We start from the raw sequence: 23,098 nt of genomic DNA, 5'->3' as shown, positions 1-23,098 counted from the left end.
AATAATTTTGTAAATATTTCGAACATATCACTCCAAAATCTATAAAGATTTATGCAGGAAACTAAGGAGTGTGTTATAGTTGCATTTTGGGATAGACATTTATCACAAATGGCGGATATATTTGGATAAAATTTGTTCAATCTTGTTTTTGAATAATATAATCTTTGTAAAATTTTAAATTGAATTAGATTATGTTTTACATTGATCGAACATTTGTGAATATATATCAAGTACTTTTCCCATGTAACCTTCGTAATTTTTATCATTAGTTCCCGTTCCCACTCTTCTCTAAGTACCTCTGTCGATGGTAGGTCTATATTTAAAATACTATTATATAGATATGTGTTAGGATAGTGTTAATGTGCGGGCATTGCTGGTCAATGGGGACTCAGTGGGCCGAAGGGCCTGTTTTCGTGCTGTATTTCTAAACCAAAAAAAACAAAACTAAAGTAACTGCAGATGCTGGGTTTACAAAAAAAAGTCACAAAGCATCTTCAGATGGTCTGAAGATGAGTCCTGACCCGAAATGTCATCTATCCATGTTCTCTAAAGATTCTACCTGACCCACTGCGTTATTCCAGCACTTTAATTGTATTTCAGCTTGCATTTCAAGGTACTTAAGACATTTCAGTATAAATTCCCAAGTCGCTAACAAGCAACAAACGCAATACAACATTGGGAAAGAAGTGTTTGTATTTGCTACTGTATGAAAATGTTTCAAAAACCAGGAAGCTTCTAATAGCAAATACAGCAAAGGAAGTCTTTTTAATATTTATGGGGCTGAAATGAGTATTGCGAGACAGTAAATTGGGAGCCAGTTTGTATTGTTGATAAAAGCACATGTAAAATATATATATATGTGTGTGTGTGTGTGTGTGTATGCATATATGTGTGTATGTGTATGTGTGTATGTGTATAAATATGTGTGTGTATTGGCATATATACATGCACTGAACTTTTTCTCGTTTATTATATTACTTACAGTGTTCTAGGTTTACATATTCCATTGTGCTACTGCAAGTAAGAATTTAATTGTTCTATCTGGGACATTTGACAATAAAACACTCTAAACTCATGAAAAGCGCCCCGGGTGTAAAACAAGTAGAAATCATTACTGTCAACGTGGAAGCTTTCCTGCTTTGAGTCAATTAACTGGGTGAAAACATACCTTCTGGCCTGGTAGACCTGGCATTCCTGGAACTCCTGGAGGTCCCTAAACATAAATGATACATGTCCTCATCAGTTCATCGGGATAGCGTGACATAATAAGTCAAGGTCATAAACCTTGATTTTAGACTGCAAAATCATGCAGAATTTCATCCAAAAGTACAATCTGGTGCAATGTTTTTGGCCCATGCTACAATCATGGCCAATATGTATTATTCCTTTAATAACTCAAACAGAAAAGATATGCCATTATTGTCCAATTCTATGAAACAGAAATGAAATTGACGGGAAGATTTGCATCACTTTGTTGGAAAACACTTTACAGATAATGATGTCATCACTGTTGCAATGTGAAGGGTGTGGCAGCCATTTTGTGCACGGCAAGCTCCCATGAACAGAAATGCAACCAATAACTAGAGGTGGTGATGTTCAGTGAGGATAAAGGTTGGCCATAATGCCATAGAGAAATCCTTTGATCTTCAAAACAGACCCACGGGATCTTCTGCATCCACATGTGAGCTACTAGGCCTCATCTGAAATACAGCACTTCCTGCAGTACAGCACTCCCTCAGAGTGGGGGAAATCACTGAGAGTTTAATGCTCAGGCCTCAGGATTGGGCCTAGAACCTACGATTGCTAGGAACTATGCCATAGATAATGATACTGGATTCTTGATTTGGTTCTTTCTTTATGCATAATGGAATCATGGAGCAGGATAGAAGATGCAGCCTTGACCTTGGTGCAAGAATTGGACAGCTTCTGCTCTCATCCATTTATGCAGAAGTGAATCAATACTGTGTACTTCAACACAGCAGGTTGGTGTGAGCTGGTGCTTAATGCAGGAAATGTCGTGAAACCAGGCATGCAGGTATCATTCCAAATGGAGCGGGGTGAATGCATGGGAAGAGAATCAGTTGCAAGCAGAGGAAAATAACTAATTTGAGAGCTGTTTTAATCACGAGCACAATAGACTCAACGGTCTTCACTTATGGCGTGTGACTCTATCATTTGTAAATTGATCTGTTCACACCACCCCTGGACTATTTCCAAAATAAATACAGCTACATTGCAGAAAACAACTACAGTGCGTAACTCAGCTCTTAAATAACGTGTACCTGGAGTGCTTCATTGATGTTACCATTATAGTCAATTATCTCAGTTTTTCCTGCTTCACCTTTCACACCTGGAAGGCCCTATAGAACAGACATGAGGAATTAAACAACACACTGTTAGCCAGCCTGAAACCTGCCTAATTGAAGCTCATTTTATTCATTCCACAGCCAAACTGGAGGATTAGTGGATGATCTTCAACCATAAATTGTGTCTACAGAGTATATGACTTCCCCACTTTTTAAATGTATTATTTATGAGATACAAACCACATCCAATGTAAAATCAGTCAGAAGAAAATGCATAATGTTGAGACTGTTTGCCCTCCCCCCCCCCCCACTTTAAAATTGAAGTCATACTGTAATCTCAGAGAAAAGTGGGAATCACTTTTCATAATCTGCTATTTGTTCCCACACAAGAGGGAGGGGTGGGGTTATAGCTGTGGGTATAGAAACAGAAGGAGGTAGGCGAAGGTGAAAAAGGCTAGAGTGTGTGAGCGAACGAGTGTGCGAGTGAGTGAGTGAATGTGTCTCTCGGGGTCTTTGTGTGGGTATGGGCATATGAGGGTATGCATATGTGTGTATATGCTTAGGCGTGTTTGTGTGTGATCACATGTGTGGGCATGTGCCTGTTCATACATGTATGTGTGCATATACATGTGTGCATATAATTTCCAAATGTAGCAAAACAGCTGCTTTGTCTCTCCTTAGAGGAATTAATTACTAAAACAAACTTGCCTTACATTGAATGTCACCAACTACCAAAGCCAAACTCACCTGAACTCCTCGTTCACCCAATTCACCCTGCAAGAAATACCATAACAAATGTTTATTTGAATATTGCAAAAACATGATAGGAGTACAAAAATAATTATTCTCCCGGTAACACCTTCTAATGGTGGCTTTGATAATATCAAGGAGCTCCAGTGAAGGGAACAAGTGAATATTGAACCCAGGTGCAACTGAGGAGATGGAAACAGGTCACCAGGTGTGGGAAGGTTCAGAAGGACTCTCCTGGGAGATGAGGATGATCTTTCACCTGAAAACTGGCACCCTCCTCTATCCTGGAACAACCCCCTACAGACCTGTACACAGGACATCTTCCCAAAGCCCCCCTCTGTGTGTTTCTCACTCAGTGGGTCTTCAAGTGAGTCCCCTCCAATGACTATCATAAAAAGTCTACACTTCTGGACATCATTCTCCATCTACAGAATCCTTCCTTTCCCAACAACCCAGGTCCGTTCATGACCCAGCCTTCATCTGCTAGCTGAGCCTTTCCTCCTTCACTCATAAAGGGAATGAAACAACAACATTGTAATGCACTGCAGAGTCAAATTAATGAATGGACAGAAATACATGAGGGTGTCCCTTTCTCCGCTTGTTCCCTACACCAGGAACAGGTGATTCCAAACTGCAGATAGTGCGGAATGCTCTCAGGTCACTTTGCCAGGTATTGGATTAATGTGCCGACACCAGTGAGCTGAGCCCCAACCCCCAGCAATCCATCCAGTGCCAATACCACCTTGTGGATAAGACATTAAACTAGTTGGCTGTAAATTGTTTCCCTGCACTAGCTTAAAGAAATACAGTGGAATTGTCTCCAATGCCCTGGCCAATGTTTATCCCTCACTCAGCACCCTGAAGCAGATACATAAGTGTGATTACCCACTTGTTGTGGACCTCACTTTGCTCAGATGTCCTGTACCCCTCATTACATTGATGACCATGAAAGAACTTCATCAACTTCAATGAAATTTTAGGTTTCCTGAGGTTAGGAAAGGTGCTGTAGGAGTGCAAGTTCTTTCTCTCTAAAATTGACTCGAGTCACAACAGACTTCATTCACAGTTTGAAATTTTGATTATAATAATTCGCTATCATTATGGGGATTAATGAAGAAATAAATGGATACGCACCTTCTGACCTGGAGGGCCTACAGGTCCAGGCAGGCCTGAATCACCCTTAATTCCACCAGCAGCAGATCCTGGTTCTCCTCCTTCCCCCTGTTTAAGGAGACCACATTGTTCCATTAAACATAGATGTAGATTAGTGATCATCTATTATTTATCCACAATTGGCAATCTTCTTGTTGGACTCAAATAACAGTGCAACAGATACAAACTGAAAGGCGCACACCTTCGTGAATGGACCCAAGAAACATCAGCGAGTCTCGGATTTTTAAGCGCATGATGCTGAAGTCCAAGTCTCACTGAGTGATAAAAATGGTTGCTCCAACACTGGATTTCATGGAGAGACCAATGAAAGAGCCCAAGGTAGACACAAAATGCAGGAGTAACAGTGAGTCAGGCAGCATCTCTGGTGAAAAGGGATAGGTGACATTTTGGATCGAGACCCTTCTTCAGAGGAAGAAAGACCTCAGTCTTCCAAAGGATCAGAGACCTCCATTGATTTCAGATACTCTTTCAGGCTTGTAGAATGCACGATTTGCTTTTAATTGAATGTCATACTCGAGTATTTAATGACGTTATCATTCTTATGCATTTTTAATGCATGTTATATTTCTGATGTCAGAAATATTTAAAAATGTTAAGACTCATAAGATTTTGCCAGAAGACAAATCTCCACGGACAGATTTGCCTCCTTTTAATGCCTGTTCAGGCCGTGCTGGAAACATTGGGGGAGTGTAGCTTCAGTTCCACACCATTGCTGCTGATTCCTTGCCTTCTGACCTCAGTTTGCAGACGGGTGACAAGATTGACCCTCCTAATCTGGACATGATGGGAACTACAGTGTTTCCAGCAGAAGTGACAAGCTCTGGGTCTAGCATCTCTGGGTCTGACAGTCTACAAAAGTCGCTTCAACACCATCCAAACTTTGGTTGTTCGTGTACATAATTCTAGAATAGTGGCAGTCAGCTATTCTTATATAATTAGCACAATGGCTTCTTTGGTTACAAGTCATTGCTGCCATTTTATTATTCTACCAATCAAAGTGATGTTAGGTAACAAAAACCCCACATTTATATTGCGTCTTTAATGAAAGAAAGTTCCTAATGAGCATTGGCAGTCAAAATTGTAGAAATATTAGGTTACCAAAAGCTTGATTGTTTGAAGGCAAAAAAGACCTTAAAGGTGGAGAGGGGAAGGGAGGGAGGGGTGAGAGAGAGAGAGAGAGAGAGCGAGAGAGAGTGAAAGAGAGAGCAAGGGAAGTCTGGATGTTGGCATCCAGAACTTCCTAATTTTGTGGTTGTGTCCCAACTTTGGGGTCAACATGATATTAACATTTTAAATTAAATTCAAAATATGACTGCAAAATTAAATTATACTGCATACTTTTTTTTCTTAATATTTATATGCTTTTAAACCGATGAGATGACTGGAAGCAATGAGAAAGCATAGGGCTGATGTGGCTTTAAATTCTGCTGGCTGAGGTCTAGTCACACTGTTCCCCTGTGCCCCCATCCACAAAACAAATGTAATGACAAGGTTTGGCTTCGTTAGATACAGCGCGGAAACAGGCTCTTTGGCCTACCGAGTCCGCACCGACCATCGATCCCTGCACATTAGCACTATCCTACACACACACACTAGGGACAATTTACACATACTCCAAGCCAATTAACCTACAAACCTGTATATCTTTGGTGTGTGGGGGGGAAAACGAAGATCTCTGAGAAAACCCACGTGGGTCACGGGGAGAAGGTACAAACTCCGTACAGTCAGCACCCGTAGTCAGGAAGGAACTTGGGTCTCTGCGGACGTAAGGAAGCGACTCTACCGCTGTACCACCATGCTGCAGGTTGGCAGGTCGGTGGGTTCCAAGTTGTTGCAGGTATCCCGCGAGGGTTAGGTGGGTAACCTGGTGGATCATTTGGTGATGGCGTGGAGTAGGGTGAAGGATGTAAAATCTGTCACCATTTTGCCTGCAGTGTTGCTGAAGGACAGCATGTGGACAACAGATCAGTTAGGTCAAAGATAGATCTCTGTGCACAGATAATTTGTTTATAAAATGAAGAAATACTGTAGATATTCACATTTTGTTCCAGTCAGACAGGGGTGTGCTAATGAACAGTTCATATTGCCACTCATTTCAAATAAACAAGCCCTTAATTGATGCCAGTTATCTGCGTGAGGTATTCTATATAAAGTAGCTTCTGAAAGAGCAGACTTACTTTCTGCCCTGGGGCACCTTCTATCCCAGGTATGCCACTTTCACCCTGTACAATATAAACACCCAGGTTAGAAATCAAGCAACATTAGTGTTTATTGCAAGCTAGCAATATCCCAATTCGATAAGAGGGTTTCAAATTCTGAGTGAAAAAAATGCATTTTAAAATTAGAAACCAGCAGAGTATCTTCCGTCAAAATCTAGAAAATCAATTGGAAGTGAAACAAGAATGAACTGTGATATTTCTTATCATTTTGCTGAGATTTTTCTTACTTAAAATCCATAACTCTCCCCTGCTGTAATGCTGGCCTGTAACCCGAATCTAGCTTCCATATATCACCACGTTGTATATTACTATCCATCAAAGATAAGCTATTCGACAGCTATGAGACACGGAGGCTTTGCACAACTACAAAGCAATATTTTAAAGAAAATTCACTGAACCAAAATGATGAAAGACACACATGCTAGAAAAATGGTAGAACCTGGCTTAGACATCTCCACTATCAATCACTAGGGTCAACTTTCTCTTGAACCTACTTTACTCCCCAATCTATACTCGTTTCACTCGAGTCTCAGAGCACCCCTGTTCTGAAATATTAATGTGCTGTGACGTAATGTGTTCACAACAGCACCACAGCTCCACAGGTTAGCACTGCTTTGTTCTTGTTGTGGTCGGATGCCCATGAACTACGTGATTAAACATTTCTCAGTAACTTTCAGGAGTTAGTGAATGATTGAACACAGTACTTGTTAACTTATGCGCCATCCTCACAACATCCTGAATTACTATCCAACTGTTTACAAACATATTAATCACCTGCAAAACATAACAACACTCAGCTCTTTTTTTTTAATACTCTAACAATTAAACTAGATTTTTTTCTGAATGCTCCATACTTGTATCTGATTATGGTTTGGGATGGTGCGAATTTTCATTACCATTGACGCAACAATTATTGTCACAACTTCTAGTGATTTGTGTGTGGGAGAGGAGTGACATTTAAAATGATTTGCTCAGCTCTTGAATCCAATTGGCTGGTTTGCCATTGATTTTGTTTGTCCTAACTTTGGTTATAATCACTCATGGGGAAATTAATCAAATGTTTAAACAGTTGATTTTTATTAGTTTGACATAAAAATCAAGTTATGTCTTGTTGAAATTCACCAAATGTGTATTCATGGAGTGTGTGTACCAAAGGAGATGGGAATTGGTAAGAGAATGAATGCAGGAGAGGATCACCTTGGAGCATTTTGAGAGATCAGGTATGAGAATGCAAATAGCCAGTGCCTGCACCTCAATCTGATCTTCTTAAATAATGTTAAAAGTCTGTAAATATGGCAGAAGGCAATGGAAACTCTTCTTAAGATCTCGCAATGAAGTAACGCAAGGTAAGCAACCGCAAATCCAACCACATCAGACCAAACATAATCATCTTCAGTGTGATTAAAATCTCACTGAAGTCCAGAACTCCTTCATAGAAACATAGAAACATAGAAATTAGGTGCAGGAGTAGGCCATTCGGCCCTTCGAGCCTGCACCGCCATTCAATATGATCATGGCTGATCATCCAACTCAGTATCCCGTACCTGCCTTCTCTCCATACCCTCTGATCCCCTTAGCCACAAGGGCCACATCTAACTCCCTCTTAAATATAGCCAATGAACTGGCCTCGACTACCCTCTGTGGCAGGGAGTTCCAGAGATTCATCACTCTCTGTGTGAAAAAAGATCTTCTCATCTCGGTTTTAAAGGATTTCCCCCTTATCCTTAAGCTGTGACCCCTTGTCCTGGACTTCCCCAACATCGGAAGCAATCTTCCTGCATCTAGCCTGTCCAACCCCTTAAGAATTTTATAAGTTTCTATAAGATCCCCTCTCAATCTCCTAAATTCTAGAGAGTATAAACCAAGTCTATCCAGTCTTTCTTCATAAGACAGTCCTGACATCCCAGGAATCAGTCTGGTGAACCTTCTCTGCACTCCCTCTATGGCAATAATGTCCTTCCTCAGATTTGGAGACCAAAACTGTACACAATACTCCAGGTGTGGTCTCACCAAGACCCTGTACAACTGCAGTAGAACCTCCCTGCTCCTATACTCAAATCTTTTTGCTATGAAAGCTAACCGGTTTCAGACAGCTCAGACAGGGTTACACTGAGGTTCTTATACTGAATGGGTGGGGGACATGCACATGCACATAGAGAAGATACTATCAGATGTTACCATCACATGCAGCTGTGCATCAAACAGTGCACAGGGACTTTCAATGTAAAGTGCCAACTTTAGCTGTGATTTCCCACACTACCCATGCATTGTAACTTCCAAAAATAACAAAATGTCCATTGTCAGAATCAAACTTAAAGAGACATCACACACATCTTCCCAAGTCCAGAGTTTGCGCTTAAATCACAATCTACATTCAAAGTGGAAATGAATATTTAATTATTTATTCTAAATTTTACAAAGCAAAATGCATCTAAAGTATCCATACTGGAACTGCTTACATCGAACCTCCAGCATAGAAACAGGACTTTCAGCCACACAGTTGGGTTGACATATTTATGTATTTTTCAGGATCTAAACATTGCTGACAAGGCTGGTATTTATTGTCCATCCTTAATTGCCTGTGTAAAGTGAATGGTGAATCAGCTCTCGAACTGGTGCAGTCTGTCTGTCCAAAAGGACCGCTCCAGCTCAAGACGGTGGTTCACCTTTACTGATGGGTAAGGACCTATAGAGTGGACAATGGCATTGACAGTTATGCAATCATCAGCAATCATCCCTACTTCTGATCATATAACAGAAATAGCTTATTAATGAAGCACTTCAGGATGGCTGGGCCCAGGCCACTCCCTAATGCCCCTGTCCCACTTAGGAAACCTGAACGGAAACCTCTGGAGACTTTGCGCCCCACCCAAGGTTTCCGTGCGGTTCCCAGAGGTTGCAGGTGGTTGCCGGAGGTTGCAGGTAGTGGAAGCAGGTAGGGAGACTGACAAAAACCTACGGGAACCTCCGGGAAGCGCACAGAAACCTTGGGTGGGGCGCAAAGTCTCCAGAGGTTTCCGTTCAGATTTCCTAAGTGGGACAAGGGCATTAGGAACTCAAATCAAGTGATCGTAGTCTGCAGAAACCTTGGATCATTTAATCCAGTGAACGTATCCTTTTATTTTATGGGAATGGGAAGGGAGTTAAAATGGTTAGTAATCGAGAGATCCAGCAGGCCTTGACGGACCGAGCTCAAGGGGTCAGCAAAACGATCGCCTAGTCTATATTTGGTGTTGCCGATGTAAAGGAAGCCACATCAGAAACTCTGGGTGCAATAGATGGGACTAAAGGAGGTATACATGAATCTCTGTCTCACCTGGAAGGACTGTTGGGATCCCTGGATGGATGTGAGGGTGAAGGTATGGAGACTATGTTGCATCTCCTGCTGTTGCAGGGGAAAGTACCTGGGGAGGGGGTGATTTGGGTGGGAAAGGATGAGTGAACCAATGAGTGGATCTATGACAGCTAAGGGGAGCCATGTTTACTAAAGAAAGAAGATATCTTGGATGTCCTAGAATGGAAAGCATCATGTTGGGAGCAGACGTGGAAGAGATGAAGACATTGAGAGTAGAGGATAGCATCTTTGCAAGAGGGAGAGTCAGAGAAGGTATAGTCCTGATAACTGTTGGTGGAATTTGTAGTAGATGCAAGTAGATAATTTGTCCCCTGTTTTGGAGACAGAGAGATCAAGAAAGGGAAGAGAGATGTCAACCATAGTTCAAGAGGGAAAATCTTCTACCTTGGTTTAATTCTCTTTACTGGTTTTGTTAGCAGTAGGTTGCAAGGCAAGTTCATGCATCAATATATCAGGCACACCCACACTATAGATCTTACCCTGAACCCTCTCTTTCCGGGAAGGCCACGTGGACCAGCTTCTCCTAGCTTCCCCTAAGCATAAAATATGAAGGTAGGAGATCAATACACAGGACCTGAAAGGAAAGGTGAAACAGGGGCGAACATCGAGAACAGGCGAGGAGACTTCAAGAACATATGAGAAAACTTCACAAACAGACAAGGAAACATCAAGGCACTTTGTTCAATGTGATGAGGCCACATTGTGATACATGGGATGAGACATGTATCTATCTCATTTTGCATAGGAAGGAACTGCAGATGCTGGTTTAAACCGAAGATAGACACAAAATGCTGGAGTAACTCAGCGGGACAGGCAGTATCTCTGGAGAAATATTTTGGGTTTCAGTCTGAAGAAGGGTCTCGACCTGGAAAGTCACCCATTCCTTCTTTCCAGAGATGCTGCCTGTCCCACTGAGTTACTCCAGCATTTTGTTTCTATCTCGTTATGCAATTCTATGATCATACAATACTCGTGCAATGAAGTTATTACTTCTGACAGTTGTTTGAATATTTAATTATAGTCACCTGTTTTAAATATTTCATGACTTATCAGAGATATTGCAAAAAAACCTCATACAGCCTAATGCATAAAACAGCACTGACGATAAAACGTATTAAATTATGAATACTAAACAGCAAGACAAGCTTTGGAATTAAAATATCATCAGCTATACAAATACTTCTCCAATGATGTGGAGTGGTGCAGCTTGATTGCTTTTCTTCAAGAGCCTGCAGTCTCACTTCTCTGTAGCTAAAGCTATGTTTTGTCGCTCAGGCCAACGGTTTAACCTCTCTGGTCAAATATTGTGTGACTCACACTGACCTCCGCTCAGCTATAATGAGAGTGGTTCACTGCTGGTCAAGGAAATAATTAAATGGATAGTGCCCATTCAATAAAGGGCAATATAGAAAACAGAATGTACAAAGTAGAGGGGTTTGCACAGGGGGAATTGAAGATTAAAATGGAAGGTGAAGAAGTGAATAATAAGGGGAGAATGGTAGAATGACAGCGAGTGTTACGGCTTTTTAACCCCAGCTTGATCCTGACTTTGGAGATTCGAGAGTCTGAAGAAGGGTCTTGACCTGAAACGCCACCTATTCTTTTTCTCCAGAGATGCTGTCTGACCCGCTGAGTTACACCAGTTTTTGTGTCTATCTTCGGTTTCAGCCAGCATCTTCAGTTCCTTCCTACACACTTGGAGTTATCCCTGTGAGATCTAAGATCGCTTCTGGATGATCCATTTTTCTATCACACTCCAAACTGTAAGGTTGAATGGCGAGCATAAATAACTCCTTAGTATGTAGCTAGATAATGACTATGAAAGGGGAGTTGCCAGGCATATGAGAGGCTAAATTGCAAGGATATTGGGAAATAAGACAAGTGGAAAGGGGATTGAGGGAAGGGATCTACTGAGAGCCAGCATGAATGCTAAACATGATGAGCTGAATGGCCTCCTATGTATAGAAAGGAACTGCAAATGCTGGTATATACCGAAGATAGACAGTTGGAGTGTTGGAGTAACTCAGCGGTTCAGACAACATCTCTGGAGAAAAAGGATGGATGACTTTTTGGGTTGGGTCCCTCCCTTAGACTCAAGCCTAAGACCTTTGTCTATGTAAGTTGAAAACCTCATAAAAGAAGCACCCAGTAAACACTGATTAACCATGACACATGGTGCTATTATTATATTGTTCAATGGAGTAACGTGTCACAAAGAGCATCTCAGATTGAAAAGGACAAAAGGAATTAGAAACATAGAAACATAGAAATTAGGTGCAGGAGTAGGCCATTTGGCCCTTCGAGCCTGCACCGCCATTCAATATGATCATGGCTGATCATCCAACTCAGTATCCCGTACCTGCCTTCTCTCCATACCCTCTGATCCCCTTAGCCACAAGGGCCACATCTAACTCCCTCTTAAATATAGCCAATGAACTGGCCTCGACTACCCTCTGTGGCAGGGAGTTCCAGAGATTCACCACTCTCTGTGTGAAAAAAGTTCTTCTCATCTCGGTTTTAAAGGATTTCCCCCTTATCCTTAAGCTGTGACCCCTTGTCCTGGACTTCCCCAACATCGGGAGCAATCTTCCTGCATCTAGCCTGTCCAACCCCTTAAGAATTTTGTAAGTTTCTATAAGATCCCCTCTCAATCTCCTAAATTCTAGAGAGTATAAACCAAGTCTATCCAGTCTTTCTTCATAAGACAGTCCTGACATCCCAGGAATCAGTCTGGTGAACCTTCTCTGCACTCCCTCTATGGCAATAATGTCCTTCCTCAGATTTGGAGACCAAAACTGTACGCAATACTCCAGGTGTGGTCTCACCAAGACCCTGTACAACTGCAGTAGAACCTCCCTGCTCCTATACTCAAATCCTTTTGCTATGCAAGCTAACATACCATTCGCTTTCTTCACTGCCTGCTGCACCTGCATGCCCACTTTCAATGACTGGTGTACCATGACACCCAGGTCTCGCTGCATCTCCCCTTTTCCTAGTCGGCCACCATTTAGATAATAGTCTGCTTTCCTGTTTTTGCCACCAAAATGGATAACCTCACATTTATCCACATTATACTGCAATTAAACCCGCTGTGTGTGAAATAAGCTAAAGTTCACCTTCTCTCCAGGTGGTCCAGTCTTCCCTGGCTCTCCCTGTGTCCAAGATAAATGCACGAGAGGAAAACAAGTCAGAAATGCATAGAGACAAGCGAACAAGAGTAATTGGGTTTAATGTTGTGTTGCACCGCGACTAACCTTTAACACAGGAACAGTTGAAATAAGTGCACCCTATTGATTGAAGGCAGATAATAGTTTGGAGTTAGATATCAGTGGAAAGTATAATTAGAGATAAAGGTGAATGAATTACAGAAATAGTAGCAGATCATTTGGGCACACAATCTTTGCTGGAATTTTAGTCAAATATTTAGCTTAACTATAAATGTATCTCTATAAATGCAGAAACAAAGAATTGCTGATTTTGGTTTATACACAGTGCTGGAGTAACTCAGCAGGTCAGGCAGAACATGGATAGGTGATGTTTCATGATGGGTGATCTCTGGAGAACATGGATAGGTGATGTTTTGGGTCGAGACCCTTCTTCATGCATTATTTTGTTGAGAGGAATATTTAAATCGTTCAGATTTACTTCGTAGTATTGGCTGCAGGAAAACTCACATAATCCAGGACCATTGACAATTTGGTGGTGTCACACTGGCAGATTGTCCTGACTATTGTACCTTACTCTGACTAACAGCTCAGCAATTTTTTAATCCAGACCTTATGACGACAAACATAATGCAAGACTCGGAGCACAAATGGAAAAACGTGAGTACTGAGCACGCTGCCGTTTCCATATTTTGTCTTGTTTGACATTTATCATCAGCTTTCCGGATCAAAAGTATTTCAAAGCCCATTTCACTGTCCATCTGTCTGTCAGGTTTAGTTAGGCTTAGTTTAGAGTTGATAACTCTAAGAATTCTCTAGCATCGAAGTAGGCCTACTGAGTCCACACCAACCATTAATCACCTGTTTATACTAGTTCTGTGTTATCCCATGTTCTCATCAAATTCCTACACACTTGGAACAATTTGCTAAGGCCAATAAATATACAAACCCGCATGGCTTTGTGATGTGGGAGGAAACCAGAGCACTTGGAGGAATGCAAATTCCGCACAGTCAGTGCCTAAGGTCTCTGGTGCCGTGAGGCAGCAGAACTACCAGCTGCACCACTGTGCTCTTAAGCCTTTGAAAAAGAATGCACATTTTTGTAAGATACTGAAAAAAATGATTCTTTAACAATCAGCACAGATCTAAACTTGAATGGAAGATAGGAGTTGCACTTGATTGGTGAATGTACCTAACACTGGCATAGGATCCTTGACCTAAAATGACACTTAAATCAGCTATACTGGCAGAAAGAAACACTCTCTCAAAGGATCATCTGCATATTTTTGAACATTGCTTACAATTTCCCCAAACATTTGGAGATAGTACAAGGAATACAATAGCCTGTTTGTAGCTACTATAATTTTTAAAAGGGTGCACTGGGATAATAAAAGGAAGAGGCTTTTGCTTCAAAATGCTTTTCCAACACTTTGATGTGTATGCATTCGTGTCGTGGGTGATGCAAACAAGGAGGCTGAAGGAGGACGAGGCAGTGTGTGGAGATGGAATACCTTTGTTCCAGGTTTTCCTGGGATACCAGGTCTTCCAAATTCTCCCTATGAAGACAGGAAAGTAAAAACATATACAATTTAAACAGAAAGAATTAAGAAGAAATATTGTCACTTCTATTCCAAGGGAGGATGGGAATGAGGAGAGACAGAGATAGGAAACAGGATAGGATAGGATGGTAGGAATAATGAAAAGGGGATACATTATTCTAGTTTTGTAATTAAGCTGAAAATTCACATAAACTCCTCATTTCAATTTGTTGCCACTGAACCTAACAGTGACTGCTGGTGATAATGATGAGGTCAGTTTCTGACCTATTTACTAACAATGCCAAATGGCAATTAGTCTCAAGCGTGCAAGTGTGTTAAGATTAAGTTTCAAATTAGCTTCTCAGAATCCGGTCCAAGGGTCCAATATCATCAATCAGTGAAATGAATCAGCATCAGTTATCTGAGGCTCTGCTTATAACTGGAGACTTCACAGAGACCGACTCGAGTTTATTTAACCAAATGTAACATCAATATTTTGCACGTCAGACAGTCCAATCAGTTTCAGTCATAGCAATATGAATACACTTACCTACAATATCTCTATTGAATGCTTATATAACTGTTTTATAGGCAAAATAACTCAATACACTTCAGAAATAAAAGTGTTGGTTGTGCTACACGCTGGGATGCCCGAGTATGTGCAAAAAATACATCTTTCCTTGTCTTCACACTTAAGGCTTCTTACTTTTACCTCTTGTTGAATTTTTATTTTAGTTTGATTTGACAATTATTCATGTTGCCGACCTGATCTCAGACATTAAATCTTGAGTATTTTTATTGCTTCCACTAACCCCACTTTAACCAGCAAGACTAATCAACACAGCAGTAGCACGCACAACCTAAATCCCCTCAGTCCTCTAGAGCTCACTCAGCGCTTTCCAGCAGCAATCACTGGGACCAGGAAACTAGTCTGGTATTGTATTCCCTAGGCTTGAGGTGCTGCCAAACTGATGTTGCTCCTCCAGAGATCAGACACAGTCAGTCACACCCAGGAAATTCATGAGTTGTGTGGCTAATATCAGTTGTCTTATGCAGTTGAAAGTCTGGGTACCCCATTTCCAGCTGTAGAACGGGATACTGCAACTCAAGATGAATATTAGATATGTTTCTTCCAGCTGAACACTGGGCATCACATCTCGTTGAACAGGCCTCTTGCAAAAATAGGTAATTAACCTCCATTTCTGCAGGTGAGATAACTCACCTCGAGATGAGCAGTGGATACCCACCTCCAGGTAAACATGGGTACTACCTCACGCTGAACATTCAGACACATCATTGCTTTCTGAACTAAGTGCAGAGGCCACCTTCAGCTCCACATGAGGCACCTCACCTCCAGGTGAATAGGTTGCTACTATATTGTCATTTGAACAAGTCGGATATCTAATCTCCAGCTCTGCAAGTTGGGTATCCATCTCCAACTCTACAAGAGGGGTCCCCCACCTGTAGCACACAAGCGCCAGTTAATGACACATGGATTTCATCTCTAGCTAAAAGAAAGCTACCCTTACTTCTACCATAGGATTGAGGTAACCCATTGCTGGCTGTGTGTCAGGAACACTTTCTCCTTCCTTCAAACTTTCTTCACAGCTGCTATCAGGCAACTGAATCATCCTACCACAACTAGAGAGCAGTCCTGAACTACTATCTACCTCATTAGTGACCTTGGACTATCCTTGATTGGACTTTGCTAGCTTCATTCCTTCCTTCCTTTGATACCAGGCACTAAACATTATTCCCTTATCATGTATCTACACACTATAAATGGCTAGATTTGTAATCATATATTGTCTTTCCGCTGACTGGATAGTATGCAACAAAAGCTTTTCACTGTACCTCGGTACATGTGACAATAAACTAAACTGTAAAACTGAGATATCACTGAGAGTGTGATTTCAGTCCAATATATTGATGAAACAGCACTCACTACATAATGACACTGTGCTCATACATATTATAAATCCTTAAGTAACAACTGAGATCCACAATGACTTTACAATGTGGTGGTACAATCTGAAAATTATTTTGTTTATAAATACTGCCACTAAAATGCTTGAACTTTAATCTTCAGACTACTGTTGCTCATCATCTATCAAGACTGAAACAAAACATGACAATTTTCCACTCTTAAAATGGAAGAATGATTACTTACTGATTACATGCATAAATATTTAAAAGAATACTGAGTTGGAACATGCCCATGTCTTATTAGCCAGAGTTTCTCTTACTGTTAACTCTACCTCATTCAGTTATTGCACTTGAGTATTTCTTTGCAGTACTTCAGAAAGAACTACATTGTTTGCATCATTCTGTGACTTTGTTTTATTCATTGTTTAGAACAGTAAATCACAGAAGCAGGCCCTTTGACCCATAATGTTGTATATATCACTATCATGCATACTGCATACAAAGAATCTCATTGCATCCTGCTCTATATAAAAACAATAAACTTATCTGAATCTGAATGCCATTTGCCATCACTTGGTCTGCAGCCTAATATGCCTTCAGGTATTTGTCCAGATGCTTCTTAAATGTTGAAACAAGGAATTGCAGACGTTGGTTTACAAAAAAATACACAAAATGTTGGAGTAATTCAGTGAGTCAGGCAGCATCTCTGGAGAACGTTGATAGGTGGCATTTGGTTCAGGACCCTTTTTCATACTGATTGTGGTGAGGGTGGGGGAGGGGGAGAAAAGGGAACTTGTACTGCCAAGTTCCTCCAGCACTTTGTGTCTTTTTTTTGCTTCTTAAATGTTGAGTACCTGCTTCCACCATTCCCTCACTTAAAATACATTCAACGTCATCCTTGAGAACATTTCAATAATCAACAGAATTAATACTTTATTTTGTATTATTCAAAATTAAAGAAAAATAATGTTACAAGATTTCAGTCGGTGCTATCATTATATTGAATTAACTAATGCAAAAAAATATTATGGAGCCAGATGTTTGTATTGGGTAGGCACCAGGGACAACAAATTGGATGTTTAGCTTCAAATAATTGTCCATTTGATGTCACCTTTGAAACAGGGAACTTGAACTAAAAGCTCTTTGGAAGCAAGTGCTTTTAAATTGTGGTGTCCTTTCTCTCGAGGCATTGGCTCCTGGCCACCAGGGGGCAGCACTGTTAACATGCTCAAAAAGGTCCACCGCTTGTCCCACCAAGGCAGAGTGAGTGAAGGAGAACAGGTAGTCGATGAATTTGGACAACATGCCTGGATTGCAAGGAAGAGAGTGGCCAGGAATAGGATGTTGGTCACAAAACAAGGGGATAATAAAATCCTTGAGAGTTGAGTTGAGCATTGTTGGGAAGGAGTTAAGATGATTGGGATCGGCTGCCAAATGGATGTCAGAGTCGTGATTGTGGTGGTGTGTAGGGCCAGTGTGGGAGGATTAGAGGTTGTTACTTTAGACAGACTTCAGAGATACAGCGTTTAAACAGGCCCTTCAGCCCACCAAGTCTATGCCGACCACCGGTCGCCACGTACAATACTATCCTACACACTCGGGACAATTTGTAATTTACAGAAGCCAAAACCTGCACATCTTTGGAGTGTGGCACTCGGAGAAAACCCATGTGGTCACAGGGAGAACTCCATACAGACAGCACCTGTAGTCAAGATCAAACCCGGGTCTCTGGTGCTATAAGGCAGCAACTCTACCACTGCTTCACCGTGCCCCATAGGTTGCTGCACAGCTTATGCTTATTTACAGTATATTGAGCATCTTCACTAGATGGATGGTCAAATTTACATGAAGGAGGATGGCAATCCATATACTAGCCCTATCTACCCAAGTCCAGAGGGCATCTGAGATGCACCAGTATATTTTCTCCAGCACGTCACAGCTCCACTGCTGTGCTAAATGATGAGTCCAGGAGCAGAGCTCAAGTTTGTCTTTGACTTCAGCCTTTCATCACATCCAGGCTCAAGTTCAAGAGGAGCTGAGCCGCAAGCAGCTGATAGCTGGCCATGCTGCAGATTAAACTGTATGATTCGGCTTGGCGCCATTTTTAGCCTTTGTGCCACTGATTGGAAATCCAGTGATGCCTATGGCCTAAACTATCATTGTTGCTGCATCACATTTACATAAGGGAGAGCTTTCATTTGTGCCCTGTTATTGCAGATTGTGCGAAAGGCCTTGGGTAAATCAGTCACCTAGTTTAAGTCAGTAAGCTCTAAACAGACAGGGCCAGTGCAGATTTAGAACCATTCTGGGAGATGGAGTCAACCAAGGTAAAAAAACAGTGATCTAAAAATCAATCACTTAATAGAACTCTCCTCCATACATTAATTTTAATTTACTGCTAATCCCAATATAATAATTCACTTTCCTCCCTTTTAAAATACTCATAAAATTGACATGCTCATTATTGTAGCCTTGGTTTATACAGGGGAGCCAACAGGGCTGTGGAGAAACATAACTCTGTTTGACTGACTCGATTAACATTTTGATCAGATAACAGAGAATCTTGGTGAAGGAATGGAGTAGATTTTTTCTAGTTTGTCAGAAACCACTTGAAAAAAATCTCATGCAAAATGTTGGTTACAAAATTGAGGCCCTTGGAATTAACTATTCAGTCAGAGTTTTTAAGGAAATGGAGAGCAGGAGTATACAGCTCTTTATTCAGACTTATACGATGCTCTTTCCACAAGGTTATAGAGCATTCATTGACTATATATATATATAGTCGTCTTTCTTACAGTTTGGCTGTCTTCCCAACCAATTGTTCAAGCGCTTTTGATTGCAACATGCGCCTTAATTTAGTTCAACAAAGAAACTGACAAGTTACTAAAGAACTTTATAGCAAGATGTGCAGTGCAAAAGTTCTAAATTTGCGAAAAGGCTGAATCAATAGTCAGACACGTGGCAGCTGAACTGCAACAGCGAAGCATGAAGTGATACGTGCAGACTGAAAGAGCAGGAGACAAGATGGAGTAAATGGGACTGTTCAAAAGATGTGCGGCAACAGAGAGTGGATGCGGCCATATTGAAAGAGTGGTTAGTAAAATATATGGGCTCCTAGGATTCATAAGTTGAGATATAGATAACAAAGCAAAAAGAGAATGTTGAAGATAGACACAAAAAGCAGGAGTAACTCAGCGGGTCGGACAGCATCTCTGGAGAAAAGGAATAGATGACGTTTCGGGTCGAGGCTCTTCTTCAGACTTTTGTTGAATCTGGTTTAGTCACAACTGGGATATAGTGTTTAAGAAAGAACTGCAGATGCTGGAAAAATCGAAGGTGGACAAAAATGCTGGAGAAACTCAGCGGGTGAGGCAGCATTTATGGAGCGAAGGAATAGGTGACGTTTCGGGTCGAGACCCTTCTTCGGACTGGGATATAGTGTTCAGTTCTGGTCACCTCATTTAAAAAAGAATATAAAAGCTTTGGAGAGGGTGTAGGAAAGATTTATTGGAATGGCTGCAGGTGTGAGTATCTCAGTTGCAAGTTTAGACTACAGAAGCTGGCCGATAGATATTTCAAAGAGCTGCGGCTGTTCATGAAAGGTGTCGATGGAGTATTGAGAGCAAAACTGTTCCTATTCTCAGCTGGTTCAAGGATCGGAACCGCAGGCTTAGAGTTTTGGGACACAAACAGAAGGAAGGCAGGAGGAAAAGTCTTTATTACATGGAGAGCAGCGAAGATCTCATCATGGATGAGCATGGTGGAAATGGAGTCAATCCAAGGAAACGTAATATCCAGGATTATGGGGAGAAGGTGGTGGACTGAGACTGGCAGGGTTGCTGCAAGAGGAACTGGCAGAGACTCGCTGGATTGAACAGCATCCTCTGTGCCACAACATTACAAAATCAATGCGTCCGTCCAACACAATTCAAATTGACAGTTTTGCTCTTTATCTGAAGAAGATCAGACCCATCCGTAAGTATGATGAATGTAGCAGGGAGTGGTTGAATAACTACTGCCTGCTTTTTTCCCTCCCCTACTCATACCAGTAACACTAGGAAGCCTGATTCTTAATCATTCCTCGATAACAATCAGCACGGGAGCACCTCAAGGCTGCTTGCTCAGCCCCCTGCTGTACTCACTCTATACTCATAACTGTGTAGCTGGACATAGTGCGAACTCCATCATCAAGTTCACCAATGACACCACTGTTGTGGGACGAATCACTGATGGTGACGAGTCAGAGTATAGAAGTGAGATCGACCGATTGACCAAATGGTGCCAGCACAATAACCTGGCTCTCAACACCAGCAAAACCAAGGAACTGATTGTGGACTTTGGAAGGGGTTGGACAGGGACCCACAATGCCATTTATATCAACGGGATGATGGTGGAATGGGTCAAGAACTTCAAATTCTTGGGCGTCCATATTTCTGAAGATCTTTCCTGTTTGCAGCACACTGATGCAATTATAAAGAAAGCACATCAGCGCCTTCACTTCCTGAGGAGATTACAGAGAGTCGGTATGTCAAAGAGGACTCTCTCGAACCTCTACAGGTGCACAGTAGAGAGCATACTGACTGGTTGCATCATGGCTTGGTTCGGCAACTTGAGTGTCCAGGAGCGGAAAAGAATGCAGAAAGTTGTGACCACTGCCCAGTCCTTCATCGGCTCTGACCTCCCCACCATCGAAGGGATCTATCGCAGTCGCTGCCTCAAAAAGGCTGCCAGCATCATCAAGGACCCACACCATCCTGACCACACGCTCTTCTCTCCGCTGCCATCAGGTAGAAGGTACAGGAGCCTGAAATCTGGTACATCCAGGTTCAGGAACAGCTTCTTCCCCACAGCCATCAGGCTATTAAACTTGCCATCAAACAAACTCTGAACTATAACAGCCTATTGCACTTTATCTGTTTATTTATGTGTATATATATGGTCTATGCTATATAGACACACTGAAATGTTCTGTATTTATGCTTACAATACTCTGTTGTGCTGCAGCAAGCAAGAATTTCATTGTCCTATCTGGGACACATGACAATAAACTCTCTTGTGTTTAAGAAGGATCTGCAGATGCTGGTACACAAGAAGGTACACAAAAATGCTGGAGAAACTCAGCGGGTGCAGCAGCATCTATGGAGCGAAGGAAATAGGCAACGTTTCGGGCCGAAACCCTTCTTCAGACTGATGGGGAGTGGCGAGGAGAAGAAAGGAAAAAGGAGGAGGAGGAACCCGAGGGCTGAGGGATGGGAGGAGACAGCAAGGGCTAACAAAATTGGGAGAATTCAATGTTCAATAAACTCTCTTGACTTGACTAGACTTGACTACTTAAGAGAGCAAAAGTAACCAGCAGATGGCGCTCTTGGTGTACAAGCACAAATGCCAAGACCTCAAACTGCTACAGTCATCACTCATAATGTACGCCCACAGGTATGTTCTATGCCATTGATTCAAGATCTGCTTTTTTTTCAGAAGGAGCGACAGCTGACAAATTCTAATGATTTACCTTTCTGCATAAGAAGGCATGGGGTTTCTTTGGATTTGAATCCAGTTCAAGATATTTCAGATTAATGTCCAGGTTCAATGCACGGGTAGTTCTTTCCGTTGCTATGTTATACAACCACCTGGACCTCTAAAGTGCGAATAACAAGGAGGGTAATTGCTATGTTTCCGTAATACCTGACAAAGCAAACAACTCTCCCTGTCCAGGTGCAGGAACAGGTTCCTTTTAATTAAAGTTTACTGGTGTGCCAAAGAAAGCTAAGCGCAGATTCTATCTCAGACCAAAATCCCTGGTTGCACTTGCCACTGTGTGAACTTCACAATAGTTCACTCTTGGTCAATGTAAAGTTAATTACAGCAGGCAAGCAAAAGCATCGTATGAATCACAGCTTAACCTCAGGCTAGAGGTAAATGAGATTGTATGGCGTGGGATCAAATTTTCACCCTTATACCACTGGGAAACGACGCACCATATAAGATGCTACCATGTACCAGTGACCTCCCAGAAGATGAAACACTGAAATCATACAGCTTGGGGTGAGATTACTAATTCAAAGTTGCCACAAAGATGGAAATTCTCACTGAAGCAACCACTGAATAAATCAGAAGTCAAAATCCATGCTACTCACCAATAATTTCATCTGCTCCAAGTACTTTCCAAGATTTGTATGCACCATGTATTTGTTTAGTTGAGTTTATTGTCACGTGTACCGAGGTACAGTGAAATGCTTTTGTTACCTGCTAACCAGTCAGCCGAAAGACAATTCATGATTGCAATTGAGCCATTTACAGTGTACAGATGCATGATAAAGGATATAACGTGAAGAATGTTTAGTGCAAAATAAAGCCAGTAAAGTCTGATCAAAGATAGTCCGATGGTCTCCAATGAGGTAAATAGTGGTTCAGGACTGCTCTCTAGTGTATGTTCTCCCTGTGACCTGCGTGGGTTTCCTCCCATACTCCAAAGACATACAAGTTTGTAGGTTAATTGGCTTGGTAAATGTAAACATTGTCCCCAGTGGCTGTAGGATAGTGTTCATGTGCGGGGATCGCTGGTTGGCACAGATCCGGTGAGCCAAAGGGCCTGTTTCCGTGCTGTATCTCTAAACCTAAGCCTAAACTAGGTGTGAGATGAATTGGTGGGGGTTAGGCACAAAATAAC

At 41.7% G+C, this 23,098-nt stretch overlaps 1 protein-coding gene across 38 annotated transcripts in view; it reads right to left on the bottom strand.

Moving 5' to 3' along the window:
* The window catches only part of LOC116966354 (collagen alpha-1(XIII) chain-like), a 206,335-nt gene that overhangs the window by 29,613 nt on the left and 153,624 nt on the right, over positions 1 to 23,098 (bottom strand). For 22 of the 38 annotated variants that reach the window (XM_033012496.1, XM_033012505.1, XM_033012510.1 and 19 more), the window contains 9 exons: positions 14,479 to 14,523; positions 13,058 to 13,090; positions 12,920 to 12,955; positions 10,283 to 10,336; positions 6,407 to 6,451; positions 4,191 to 4,277; positions 3,054 to 3,080; positions 2,283 to 2,360; positions 1,169 to 1,213 (listed from right to left, as the gene is read on the bottom strand). In XM_033012496.1, coding sequence (XP_032868387.1) covers positions 1,169 to 1,213; positions 2,283 to 2,360; positions 3,054 to 3,080; positions 4,191 to 4,277; positions 6,407 to 6,451; positions 10,283 to 10,336; positions 12,920 to 12,955; positions 13,058 to 13,090; positions 14,479 to 14,523 — 450 coding nt within the window. The remainder of the gene's footprint in view (positions 1 to 1,168; positions 1,214 to 2,282; positions 2,361 to 3,053; positions 3,081 to 4,190; positions 4,278 to 6,406; positions 6,452 to 10,282; positions 10,337 to 12,919; positions 12,956 to 13,057; positions 13,091 to 14,478; positions 14,524 to 23,098) is intronic. The other 16 variants (XM_033012513.1, XM_033012521.1, XM_033012525.1 and 13 more) reach the window with 6 other exon arrangements.

Source organism: Amblyraja radiata, chromosome 37, assembly GCF_010909765.2.
Source record: "Amblyraja radiata isolate CabotCenter1 chromosome 37, sAmbRad1.1.pri, whole genome shotgun sequence".
Classification (NCBI taxonomy): domain Eukaryota; kingdom Metazoa; phylum Chordata; class Chondrichthyes; order Rajiformes; family Rajidae; genus Amblyraja; species Amblyraja radiata.
Note: the sequence above shows the minus strand (reverse complement) of the source record. Positions and strands in the feature narration are given on the sequence as shown.